This window comes from Hyperolius riggenbachi, chromosome 5 (assembly GCF_040937935.1).
Source record: "Hyperolius riggenbachi isolate aHypRig1 chromosome 5, aHypRig1.pri, whole genome shotgun sequence".
Taxonomy (NCBI): Eukaryota; Metazoa; Chordata; class Amphibia; order Anura; family Hyperoliidae; genus Hyperolius; species Hyperolius riggenbachi.
This window is the reverse complement of record NC_090650.1, coordinates 208435819-208449360: the sequence shown is the minus strand read 5'-3', so window position 1 is coordinate 208449360 and position 13542 is coordinate 208435819. Positions and strand designations below refer to the sequence as shown.

Genomic DNA, 13542 nt, shown 5'->3' with positions numbered 1-13542 from the left:
ACAAATAATCAACAATTCCTAGACTAAGGTGTGAGCTCCTTGGTCATCAACACCTTGGAAACTGGTCTAGATAATAACACAGATGATAACAGAATTTCCTAGACTAAGGTGTGAGTTCCTTGGTCATCAACGCCTTGGAAAGTGGTCTAGATAATAACACAGATAATCACAGAATTCCTAGACTAAGGTGTGAGGTCCTTGATCATCAACACCTAGGAAACTGGTCTAATATAACACAGATACTGACAAGGTCTGAGTGCTACCACGTAGTGATCGCAACGCCAGACACCAGAGGAATGACCAGCACCCAGTATATATACACCAGCGCTCTCCTCCGCCTCCCCTAAGTGCTGGACCAATGAAAACTGAAAGAATTGTCAGCTGACCGGCCAGGTCAGCTGACACCCTTCTGGCTGTCATAAATGCTCTGCCTCTCCGCGCGCGCACGCGTCCTTCTGAACCTGTGTGGACTATCAGTCTCAGCCACACCAGACATGTGTTGTAATGCCTCTGCTGTTTTGGATGCGGAATCCGCCGCACCGCTGTCTGAGCGTTCAGCGTTTTCTCCGCATTCAGCAGTACTGACAGAAGTAGGCCTATGCATGCAAACCGCCGCGTCGGAAGGCGGAAACCGCCGCCCTGTTCTCTGGACATGCGGCGGTTTCTCCGCGCTCTGTCAAGCCAGTGAATGCAGGTCTCTGCGCGCAAGCTGCCATGTTGAACGCGGAATCAGCCGCCTTACTCTGAGTACTTGCGGCGGCTTTTCCGCGTTTTCTCACAATCAACTTCAAAATCAATGAACTAATCAAGATTGTCTTAACATTAAGGAAATAAATAGCATGTTTGCATCCAGAGCTACTGCTTATTGTACGGTTTCCTGCAAAATTTGTGTACTATGTTAAACTTAAATAATTATGTAAAAATAAAAAAGAGGTGCTCAAACATTTGCATACAACTGTAAGCCTTTAGGTTACCTATATTTTGTATGTCAACCCGCTGTGTCCTTACCCAGGTTTAGAATATTGTTGATCAGTTGATTCGGTACTATAAAAACTTTCACTCTGATGTGGGCAAATCTTACTCTCTGACAAACACTGCTTACACCTAATGAGGGAAGGCAAATACAAACTTTGCCTAAATAGTCCCTTCTTCTAACTTACAGTCTGCTAGTACCCACAGTCCTCTTAAAACTCAGTGTCCAGGCACTCTCTATTTTCCTTATTTATAACCCGCCATTACCCATCCTTTTCCTAACGCTCAGTCTATGGATATTTGCTCCAGGTCAGCTATTTAAAATATATTAGTCACGTGATCATAGCAAAGCCCATAAGGTAGCATTTGTATTAAAGGGAGTCAGCTAATGACACTTTCTATATTACTCTACTTTGAAGTGAATCTGTATAATGGAGTGAGACTCAGGACTGAGAGTCTGAACACACTTCCGCTGCAATACAGTGGTGGAATGCATTGAAGTCAATGCACACTCCCAGTGACGTACTTCCTGTCCAGCAGGGAGTATGTTACTGGGTGACGAGCAGAGAAGGGCATGCAGGGGCGTGCAGGTGGTGCAATGCATATGACCCTCTGCCACAGGGTCATACGAATCTTGTTTTTGGCGTTGCAGGGGGTGGAGCATCACACCGCAACACCCGACTCAAATGTAAGACCGGCCTGAAGTGACCTTGTCGGATCTTGAGGATGCCTGGATTAAAATTAGATTCTTGACTGCCAAAGGCCTGACAGTTGCCCTCCGTCCTTTTCTGAGAACATTCTAGGGTGTGTGTCAGACTTAATGTGGACCAAAACTATTCCAGAAACGTGCCGTGTATGCCCGGCATTCGCGCGCGCGGACGAGCGGGGATGCGCCGGCATCGAACCAGCGGCTCGATCTGGCGCATAATTGCATCCAGAAACGTGCCGTGTATGCCCGGCATTAGTGAGAGAGGAAAAGGCAGACACAATTTACTCAGGTCTGAATCTCACTCCAAACAGTTATGCCTAATGCCTAGTACACACCATACAATTTTCTGTAAGATTTTTCTGTTAGATTTTCTGTAATTAGATTATTTTCTATTAAGTACTGGTAGAGACTGGTCATTATCTCTGGTGTATTGTCTTTTGATTATCTCCTGCTGAGCAGAACAATGCTTAATTGCTAGGCAGATAGATGGTTAGATAGATAAAGTTCAACATGTTGGAAATGTATCTATCTTACCATCTATCTGCCGAGCAATTAGGCATTGTTCTACTCAGCAGGAGATAAACAGAAGATAATGACCATTCTCTACAGAAAATAATCTAATTATGCATTCTAACAGAAAATCTAGCAGAAGAATCTAACAGAAAGGGCTGGTTCAGACGGACGTTTGGAGGCGTCACGTTCATTGGCATCTCGATGCGTTTGGGCTTTCAGCAGCGTTCGCGTTGCGTTCGGAAGCGGTCGCGTTTTTTCTTCCCCTAGGGGGACATTACCCATCGCGGTTAACCGCCCCTGGAAGCAACATGTAGCTTCCAGGGGCTCCTTGAACGCCAGTGAAAATCAGGACCCAAACGCCGCGTTTGTGTAAACGCGCGTAAAAGCTTGGTGTTATAATTTAAGTAGGCCTCAGTTACTTGGCCTGAGTTTTATGTAAAAGGCTTGTCCGCAGTGTATGCCTTTAAAATCAATAGAGGTTTTTGTGATGCAGGCAGAGGCATCTCAGGGTCTGCGTGTAGCAGAGGATACACGCAGATACTGAGAACATGTTCCTAAAAGAAGGCCATCGGATTACTCTGACCTCAACACTACACCACAGGAACAGAAAACATTGGCCATATTTACTAAACATCCACGTTCCTGCATATGGGTCAAATGCCTCATTGATTATTAATCAAGTAGGTGTGTATGATGACACCACGAGTGTGTCCACCAATAATCTGGTCTAGGGGGTGGCGAATATGATGTCACGTTTAACTCTTTCCTAGTCGGTATTAATAGCCGGACGAGCTGGAAAGGGGGGCTCTCTCTCTCTCTCTGATTCCTGTTATGCTTCAATACTGACTGGAACCCAATTATTTCTCTAAGCATGTTCTTCCTTTCTGTAATCGGATATAATGTATGCTGTACATAGGTAGTCTAGGGTAACATAGAGTAGATATAAGAACACCTGACTAACCACCACAGGGGGTTAGGCAAGAGCGGTAACGCCAAGAAACATGAAGATCTGCTTTGCTTGCTAGGATAAGATGAACTGTATCTATCTGTATATCTGTTTTCTGAATAAACTCCGTAAACATTGAAGAAGCCTGAGAAAAGTCTATCTCCTGCTTGCTGTGTGAAGAGTCATGTTTGCAAACTCCTGCTGATGAGTTTGCTGGTGCCGGAGCAAAAGGTGGATATTACAATTGGTGCCGTGAACCCAGCTGCGCTGTCTAGCAGAAAAGGCAGGCAAGGACCGGGCCAGATGTCAGTCTGTTATCTAGTTTTCAAGATATTCCACAGCGACACAAGCGGAGTTGACGCGGACTGGAAAAGCTTATCATGAGGATAAGTGGGGTGTGTGGGAGGCCGCTAGAGAGGCCAACACACGGACTGCAATCCGGGTGATGATCAGCGGCGAGTCATGGACCTGTTTTATTTGGATTGCAATGTACACGCAATCTAGCCGAACAAAGGATTCCATGGTGAGGTATCCCAGGCAGAGGTTTTGAGCAAGTTACCTTCGGGACCGGAGAATCCACTGAGAGAACGCTCAGTAAACGCTCACCGAGGTCCATCGACTCGTGGAAAGAACTTGCCGTCAGCTGATCGGATTGGAAGTCGGTACAAGTCTGTGGAGCCAGGCAAGTATAGTGTTTCATTTGTTTAATTCTAATGCAAGTGTGTGGTATTACATGTTGACAGTTTGTTCCAGCAGTGCTTTCTCTCTAAGGTTTCCAGTGTGCGTTCTTACTGGTTTTCCTGTATTGGTTTTTTTTTTCTCTCTCTCGGGTTGTGCTAGTGGCTGCTGTGTGCAGTTTTTGTTTGTTTTTTTTCCTTTCTCCTGCGTGTCCAGCGTGAGTTTGGGAGGTTTGCCAGATATGGGTGTCCCCCGCAGGAGAGATAAGGGGGGGCTAAGGCTTTCGAGTAGTAGAGGAGAAGGAGAGAGAGGGAAGAGAGAGGAGACTGGTAATGAGAAAAGTGAAAGAGAGACAGCATGTTTTTTTTCCCCTGTCCATAGGGGTGTTTCTGAGATGTTCTGCAAGCTGGTTCCAGTTCAGTGCTATTAGTTAGTGCTATGTGATGTTTCTGTAATTTCAGCATGATTCAATGTCATGGGTTTTCTTGTTTTTTTCTTGCGGATCGCAGAGCGTAGGTTTAGTGGGAAGGGGGGCCAATACAGGGCATCCTCCCACCCCCCTCTCTAGAGATTGGGGGAAGCACGGTTAAGCTTTGTGTCCGTGGATATCTGCTAACAGCTGGAAGATTTGTTCAGTTTTGTCACTCCGCATTCCAGGCAAAGGTTTATGCTAGGAGTAAAGTTTGACGTAAATATAGTGACAGCTAGTGTCTCCCATTCGTAGGCTATAACATAGGGGGATGATTTCATTCGGCTTTTTGAAGTTCCGGTGTAGTTGTGGAGAATTCCTTCTGTTCAGGATGTTTTTTTTCCCTCCATCTACATGTCCAAGATAGGAAACTTCTCAAACTGCTGTGCATACTATGCCTTGTATGTTCTATGTATGTTCTAACTGTTTTTTTCTGAAGGTGCATAGGATTAAGTGGTTGCTATGGGGGACTGACATAGCAGCCATCTTGGCTGGCATGCCATGACTCAACATGGCGTCGGGTTTCTGAGAAAGCCACTCCCATCTGCATGATGTATCAGGAGGGGAGGGGGCGGGAAGCGCCCACTGATAAGCACGCCCCGATGGCAGGGGGGAGGATGTGCTGGGGGGGATCCCACGTCCCATGTCACAGCTGTGCACAAGGCGCCGTGCACGGAAGCAGCTGGTGGGAGGGGGGTCCAGAGTGGGGACAGTAGAGAGATTCTACTGAGTTTCTTGGCTTCCAGATAATTTCCTCAGAAGAAGTCTGGACACAGGGAGTGTCCGCATACGTGAGCCAAGCAAGTTGCAGGCTCACGGATAGGAAATGTTTCCCAGCTAGGTGCAGGGAGACAAGAAACAGCGCAGATCAGAAATGGGTCTGTACTGAGTTGCTTAAAGTGAACATCCGGACTAAAAATCGACTCAGCAGCACTGAAAAGTCTTTGTGTTTCTTTAACAGTTTCACAGCATCAGAACTTTGTTTCTCTTATACAAACCTTGTTGTTAGCTGCACAGAAGAAAACTGCCCGGGCTTTTTTCCCCTGATGCTGTGCAAAGCATGATGGGATTTCTGATTTTGTTGTTCTCTTTCTGCTGTTTTGGTGCAATTTTTTTTTTTTTACATTTTGAATTTGACATTTGAAGCCTAGCGTGTGCAGCTGGGAGGGGTAATCAGGACACAGGATAGTTGGAACTGTGTCTCCTGCTCCTTGTCACCTCCTTTCAACCAAAAAGATGGCTGCCCCCATGACAAAGATGGCAGCCCCCATGAATCACAAACATTTGCCAGTTCTTTTAAAACAGGGGGGGTAAGAGATTATATTACCTATCTATTCTAATTAACATAACTAATGTAACTTGATGACAGTATGTTTGTTTAGGCCGAAGTTCCCCTTTAAGGGATTATTCCTGTAAGTGGGGCACCTTAATGGGTGTTGCATGAGTTCCCAACAGTGCGGCAAGGGGGTGCCGGAGTTGGAAAAAAGGGAGTTGACCAATCCGGGTTTCCGTCGGCGCTGTTGCAGAGCGGTAACGTTTTTTTCCGGTTTTTGTCGTGGACAGGGCCAGAGCTTGACTGAGAGGTCTATGCTGGGCTGGGGCTGGTTTTTGTGTGTTTTTTTTTCGTCCACTGATTGGTCAAATATGTTTTTTCCATTGTAGCACAAAGAACAAAAACTGACCGCAGTTCATGGGGCAATTATACAGATGATAGAATTGCCATGTACAGAGTGACAGTGTATCAGTACGCTGTTTGCCATGTGACTACCTACCATGTGGGCATTCAGGGATCTGCATACAGGCATGGGACGCTGGTATGCTTAGCCCTGCACCCTGTGTAGTTTAAGTGCAAAGTGCTCCTTCCTACAGGGAGGCAGCCGTTTTTTTGTGAAGTCTGGGGGTAGTGGCACGGCAAACATTGATCAGAGGGTACAACACACAGAACTTCTAGCAGAGCTGGTATCGCAATGAAGTTCTAGATAAGTCAATGCGAAAATGAGTAAGAGCATTGCAGGCTCACCTGCAAAGCAGCAACAGGTGTGGCATCCGTAATCTGTGCATGCGACGGCTGCGCATGGACAGATAAGGGGGGGTGTGGAGTGAGCTGCAATGAGGTGAGAGCTTCCAAAGGTGAAGTCCGCGGGAGCATATTTTAAACAGGTAAGTACTGAGGATAGTACTGAGGTAGGGGGGTGAAGTTTAACTCCGATCTACCAATAAGAGTAAACAGAGTTCATGAGAACCATAGAGCAACGAGATCAATTACGATATATATTGATCAATTTCAAGTGTACAGAGTACAAGCCGCAGGGCGAATCCCAAATCATTAATAAGAATTGATTTGTTTGTATTTCGATTTCAGGAGTTGGGCAATATGGAATCAAGACAGCTGCAGTGCTGGCAGCAAAGATGGAGATGTCAGTCGGATAAGCGAAAGGTTCCAGATGCCAATCTAAGTTTGGAGAAACACGAGATTCCTGAAATTGGAAAGAGACTAAAACACGAGATTCCTGAAATTGGAAAGAGACTAAAAACCGAGGTTCCTGAGATCGGAAAACGTCTAAAAAAACTGTCTGAGCAAAGCATAGTGCAAATTGCTAATGTTTTTCTTTCCCAAGGTGGTGCTTTTATAATGAAGAGTACCGTGCTGATGGTGATCCTAGGTTGCCATTCCGTCCTAGGAGAACGAAGAGAGGACATTCTCATGTATAATAAGGGGTTAATGAGAATGCAAGGCCCAAGCATGTTAATGTTGGGTGACAAAGGTACTAATCCTTTCACACCTCCCTCCGCTTGGCACAGAAGGACCATGCAGGGACGGAGGAAAAGAGCACTTGTGCCAGGAGAAAACAAATTTCATGGCACAATGTGGGTGAAAGGGCTGAAAGGTCAGGTGTGCTGGAAGGGTGACGTGAACGGCAGTGTAAACCTGCTATTGAATGTCACACTCCCAGAATCGATGCACCGATCCAAAGGTTTGTTAAAAGGTACATTGCAGTACAATGGGTACATGCAAAAGGTGGAGTGTGTGATTCAGGGGTACCTTGTCTTGGTTATGCAGAGTGAGATGGTTCCAGATTGGAGAGGAACGAGCAGGAGGCGTCAATTCTTTTACCAGAGAGACGCAGGGGACAACATCACACTCTGGAGCTACCAACAGAGAGTGCCTCTGAAACAACTATACACACGTAAAAGCTGGAAAGCCGAGGGTGGGTGGTTCTCGAAACAAGAAGTAAAAATCGAGATCAAGCCACCTTTCCAGGTGACAAAGAGGGTGGGGAGAGCGGTCCCGGGGGAGGGAACGCCAACACAGGGAACCCCATTCACACCACACGGGTCACAACAGGGGACGATATTACACAGTCCATATGCAGCAGCTTATCCTCATGATAGTTGGATAAGTGAAGAGGTACTCTTAATTGGAAAATTGCAGAGAGTACAGTCTTCCCGACCTCAGGTACATATTGTGCCTCGGGACATAAGGGGGGAAGAGGTCCAATCAAGACAGTTGGGGACATATGTTGTCAGGGAGATGCTAAAAGATCCTGTCCAACTGAGATTGGACAAGGGGAGGTATAGCGATTTTTCTGGAGAAGGATCTTTTGCATGGCAGCTTCGAGATGTTTGGGTGAACAAAGGGAAACGGTGCAACATTCCTTTAGGCACCGCCACTTCCTTAGTTCCCACCTCAACCCGTGTCTCACACCAGGACCTGAGAGGTCAACCTTTTTTGGTGCTAGACGGGGAGGTGAAGCAAGTAGAGTTGTCCTCATGCGGGCAATTCTTGCAGAAGTACCTGCGTTGGCCGGGGCAAGTCAAATTTAGTGAAGAAGCCTGCAGGCTCAAGAACGCAGAATGCGAGGATACCATTCAAAAGATCCACCCTGAAGCCCAACCGATAGTTCCGGTGGCTGAAGGAAAGGTTTGGTTTTTTAACATAAGGTCTAATGATACATTCAAGGTATATTCTCATAATTGTTCCGATAAGGGGGAGTTTCCAAGGGGAACATATTGTGTGAGCAGAGATCCCATATGGATCCAGTCATCCAGGTTGGATGACGTTGTTTCTCAAATTGTTAAGAGAACTCTAAAGGTCAAACTTTCACGGGTAGTTCCCGTCCTGAAAGAGAACACGACATGGGACAAAGGGGAACAGGGTTTGATCCAAGACGACCACATTTTGTTACAAAGGTTAAACAAACAGTACACTAAGTTAGAGGTAAGATTTCACCATGATACAGGTGATCTTAACGAGGTAGAACACAAAAATGCGCAGGTGAGTTCCAGTCTGACCTGGTGGACAAAGGTTCCGGTGATGTTCCAGGGACACTCGGACTGGGCCTCTGCAGTTCCAAAGTTCTTCCTACACCCACTGGTCGTCTGGATGGGGATGACAACTTTAGGCATCATTATCCAGGTGAGGTTGCGTGTTAAAATTACGTAAAACAAATTAACCTGGTCCAGAGATTGGTGCCTCATAAACAATCTCATGAACTAATAGTTTAAATTAAGGGATATACAGGGTTACGGGTATAGGTTTAGTAGTACCTAGGAGCTGATTGTATAAAGGCGCTCTTTTAGAAGGCACCTGGCACTGCTCCGTTTTGTAACAACCAAACGAGTTTCACTTTTCTGTGGTCATGCAAGTTTGTGAGTGATACGTAAGTGACGCAAATGCTGAGCATGTGGTATAGAGGGACTTAGAAGTAGGGCCTCCCCAGAGAGCCTGGTTACAGGAAGACCAAGAGGTCTTGCTCTCTCTCTTCCAGGGGTAACCACCGAGAGCAGAGAAGTTGTGTGAGCACGAACATCGAAAAGTGAAACATAAAAGAAAAGAAACCAGGTACTGGGAGGTTCAGACGCTGGGATCGGCGGGTCAAGCCGTTTTAGCAGGGATTGTTATAATTTAAGTAGGCCTCAGTTACTTGGCCTGAGTTTTATGTAAAAGGCTTGTCCGCAGTGTATGCCTTTAAAATCAATAGAGGTTTTTGTGATGCAGGCAGAGGCATCTCAGGGTCTGCGTGTAGCAGAGGATACACGCAGATACTGAGAACATGTTCCTAAAAGAAGGCCATCGGATTACTCTGACCTCAACACTACACCACAGGAACAGAAAACATTGGCCATATTTACTAAACATCCACGTTCCTGCATATGGGTCAAATGCCTCATTGATTATTAATCAAGTAGGTGTGTATGATGACACCACGAGTGTGTCCACCAATAATCTGGTCTAGGGGGTGGCGAATATGATGTCACGTTTAACTCTTTCCTAGTCGGTATTAATAGCCGGACGAGCTGGAAAGGGGGGCTCTCTCTCTCTCTGATTCCTGCTATGCTTCAATACAGACTGGAACCCAATTATTTCTCTAAGCATGTTCTTCCTTTCTGTAATCGGATATAATGTATGCTGTACATAGGTAGTCTAGGGTAACATAGAGTAGATATAAGAACACCTGACTAACCACCACAGGGGGTTAGGCAAGAGCGGTAACGCCAAGAAACATGAAGATCTGCTTTGCTTGCTAGGATAAGATGAACTGTATCTATCTGTATATCTGTTTTCTGAATAAACTCCGTAAACATTGAAGAAGCCTGAGAAAAGTCTATCTCCTGCTTGCTGTGTGAAGAGTCATGTTTGCAAACTCCTGCTGATGAGTTTGCTGGTGCCGGAGCAAAAGGTGGATATTACACTTGGTACAAACGCTCCCATTCACTTGAATGGGAGCGTTTAACGCCAAGCCCTGAACGCTGGCGGTAAACGCTGCACAAGCGTCCATCTGAACCAGCCCAAACTGGTATGGTGTATTCCCAGCATTAAGCCCCATCTACTCGATACGATTCTTTGTACGATTCTATTTACGATCCGATTAAATCCGACATGTCCGATCGGGATTCGATTTGCCATTGTTTTGCAATGGCAAATGGAATTGAATCTAATCCCGATCGGACATGTCAGATTTAATCGGATTGTAAATAGAATCGTAATCGAATCGCACAAAGAATCGTATTGTGTAGATGGGGCTTTAGGTCTAGGACCCACTACAAAGCGCTATTGCAATCGCTGGCGATTTGTGGTAGCGCTTTCTAAGCAATTTTAGAAGCGATTTCCCTGCTCCTATACAATGCATTAAAGTGGAAACGCTCCCAAAATTCTGCATGTCCTTTGATTGTGATTTCCCTAATCACAATACCTCCAGTGGGATCTGCTCCTTTCACTTACATTGACAAATCATTTTGGAAAATCACTAGCAGTTCAAAGCGATCCCAAAACGCTGGCAAAACTGCTCTAGGGGGTCCTGGCCCTTAGACACAGTTTCACTTTAATTGAAAACTTGACAATATTAAAAACAATTTTCAAGGCAGTAATCTCATCACATAATGTCGTACCGCTCTAAAAATAAACTTCTGGTTTTCAGGTACTTCTTGGCCATTTTCTCGACATAAATACATGGTCAGGTGATCAGAGCCTTGATCTACTGCTACACATCCTTCCGGCTGGCGAGTGTTATATCGAATTTCATTGTAGGTCGTGTATTCAAAGAACTAAAAGAATGAGTATAAAATTCTGTGGTCAACAAATACCTTGCACGTTACAAAATATAGAGAATACAAAGCTGCATCCATACAAAATATTTAGTGTTAATACAGCATACCAGCTGTGTGTGATCAAGAAACGCTTAATACACACCAAATTATATAACAATAACATCTTCTGCAGCACTTTACAGAGTCCCTACTCATGTCACTGACACGCTAATCTTGTGATTGGTTGCCCTAACCTGATACTTAATTTTACCCCTTTTCCCATAATCCTATTCCCAAATGGCTAGCCTCACCCTAAAATACCAAAGGGCCTAGCTTTTTCCGTCATAAATTGTTTTATTGATTTTTTGAAACAAGATTGAACATATTATACATCAAAACAATGCTTGAGTAATAAAAGTTTCATACATCATCTGAACTTAAATGTCAGGTTACTTGTGGGTTGTACCGAGTATTAAAAGATTACATCCTATCTTATACAAAACTGTAGAATACACCCTATCTGATATGCTATTTGAACAGAACTATTAACTGGTATTTACATAACCTCGTTGGTAACCAGCCAATGCACTGTCTGGGAGAAATTGTTCCAACGGATCCAGTGGGTCTTGATACCCCCCGTTGGCTATTTCTTTAGTCAGCTGTAACTAGAATGTATTGGTGACAAGTAAATCTAATTACTTATTACTTATCTATTACGTTATAGAGTAGTATATACTGTATACTGCAGCGCCTTCGAGCTCCATAGTGACCCGAGAGCATGGAAAAGCAGGAAGTAAAGGCGGGGAGTGGCCCTGTCTTGTATTACCACATTGTTGGAATGCTGTATTGATCACTGTTAAGGCCTAACCTAGCTCTTATTTTCTTCTCCATCGAGAGGTTGAGTTTGGCGTTAGCGATCACTTGACGTATGTGTAACTTCTCAGAAGCTTTCCAATTTGTAGTGATCAGATGTAGTGTACTAAAGATTAGATGGCATATCGCAGGCCGAGTATTAGGTGGTAGGTCTGTGACGTCAATTAATAATAGGGCTAATTTAGGGTGTAGCTGAAAGCCTGGAATCAGGAACTGTCTTATTTGTGGCTCTACTCTGGTCCATAATTGTGCTACCAAGGGGCAGCTCCAAAACATATGGATATATGTTCCTAATTCCTTATTACATTTCCAACACATAGGAGAGCTGTTGGGTGAGAAGGAACCTATCTGCCTTGGAGTTAGATACCATTAAAGCGTTAATTTCCTTAGCATTTCCCAGTGTGAGTTGCACTTGGAAATTTTGGTAGATATTTTGCTTGCTTTTATTAGCTGTTCTGTCGTTATATTACAGCCCAAATCTGAAGACAATGGAAAAGTTCAGAACGCTCTACCCCCTAGGAACTAGCCAGCAGGTGCAGGATCAAAAGAGCCAAGCCAGTCCACAAATGCACACAGAAGGATCCGCAGACCAAATGCTGGTAGAAAAATGCTGTTTTTTCTTTATTCAAAAAATTCCATGTTGCATAGCAATAAAACCACAGGGTTCAACTGACGCGTATCGGGCTTACAATCTGCCCTTAGTCATAGTTAAAAGTGAACCTGCAAGGGGAAGGCTTTATGTAGGTGGGAGAAGATCAAGCTCCACCCCATACCTCAAACAGCCTTCACCTTAAAGGAGACATGTACAAATGTGCATAATACATAGATACATAAGAAAATTATACAATATATCAAAGATTAATAAACGAATTAAAAAGTTAATCTAAATGTAAAAAATCATCTCTAGAAAAACAATGTACCTCCAATTGCCCAAGAAGAAGGGCCACACAGAAAGGGAGAGAAGGGGAGAAAAAACCTGAATCCCCAGAGAGGGTGAGAAAAGAGGAAAGGGGCAAGATTAATGATCATAGACTAAACTCAGATCCCAACGTGTATTAAGACCCTTAGGGATGCGAGTGTCCATTTTATAAATCCAATATGCCTCTCGCCTTAAAAGCAACTTGTACGTATCCCCACCCCTCTTCGGACTCACCACCCGCTCAACCCCTTGAAAAACAAAAGAGGAAAGATCACCTTTATGTACGTTTTGAAAATGTTTGGAAACCACCGACTTTTTGAAGGTGTTCCAATTTGTGCCGCAATAATGTTCGGCAATGCGAGCTCTCAAATTGCGGGTGGTACACCCCACATATTGTAAGTGGCACACAGTACAAGAAATCACATAAATGACATATTTAGTGTCACAATTCACATACTGTTTGATGGGGAGACTAGTGCCAGTGGCAAAGGAAACTATAGAAGATCCCTTTTTGTGACAATGGCAATAGTGGCAGGTTGTAAAACCACAGGGATAAGATCCCACCGTTGCGAGCCAGGTAGGGGGACGGGACGGGAGGGGAGATTGAAAGGAACTAGGGGAGAGAATCGACCCAAGGGTGCGTGCCTTTCTGGCAGAGAAGCGGCACCCTTTCTCCAAAATAAATTTGAGTTTAGGGTCAGAGTGCAGTACCGGGAGATATCTTCTTACAGTATTTGTAATTTTATTAAACTCTAAGCTATACTCTGTAACAAATGTCACCCTGTCGTCTCGGCCCCCATCCCGATCTCTAGTACGTAAAAGTTCATTGCGTGGTTTTCTGGTACCTCTAATTCGTCCCCTAGTAAGCTGTTGTTTTGTGTAGCCTCTTTGTCTGTCTGCTACCAAAAGGCATTCTTGCTCCAACTGTTCAGGGT

General features: G+C 44.7%; 1 protein-coding gene across 3 annotated transcripts in view; it reads right to left on the bottom strand.

Annotated features, from left to right (window-relative positions):
* The window catches only part of GALNT12 (polypeptide N-acetylgalactosaminyltransferase 12), a 118003-nt gene that overhangs the window by 29259 nt on the left and 75202 nt on the right, over positions 1–13542 (bottom strand). For all 3 annotated transcript variants that reach the window (XM_068236659.1, XM_068236660.1, XM_068236661.1), the window contains one exon: positions 10678–10833. In XM_068236659.1, coding sequence (XP_068092760.1) covers positions 10678–10833 — 156 coding nt within the window. The remainder of the gene's footprint in view (positions 1–10677; positions 10834–13542) is intronic.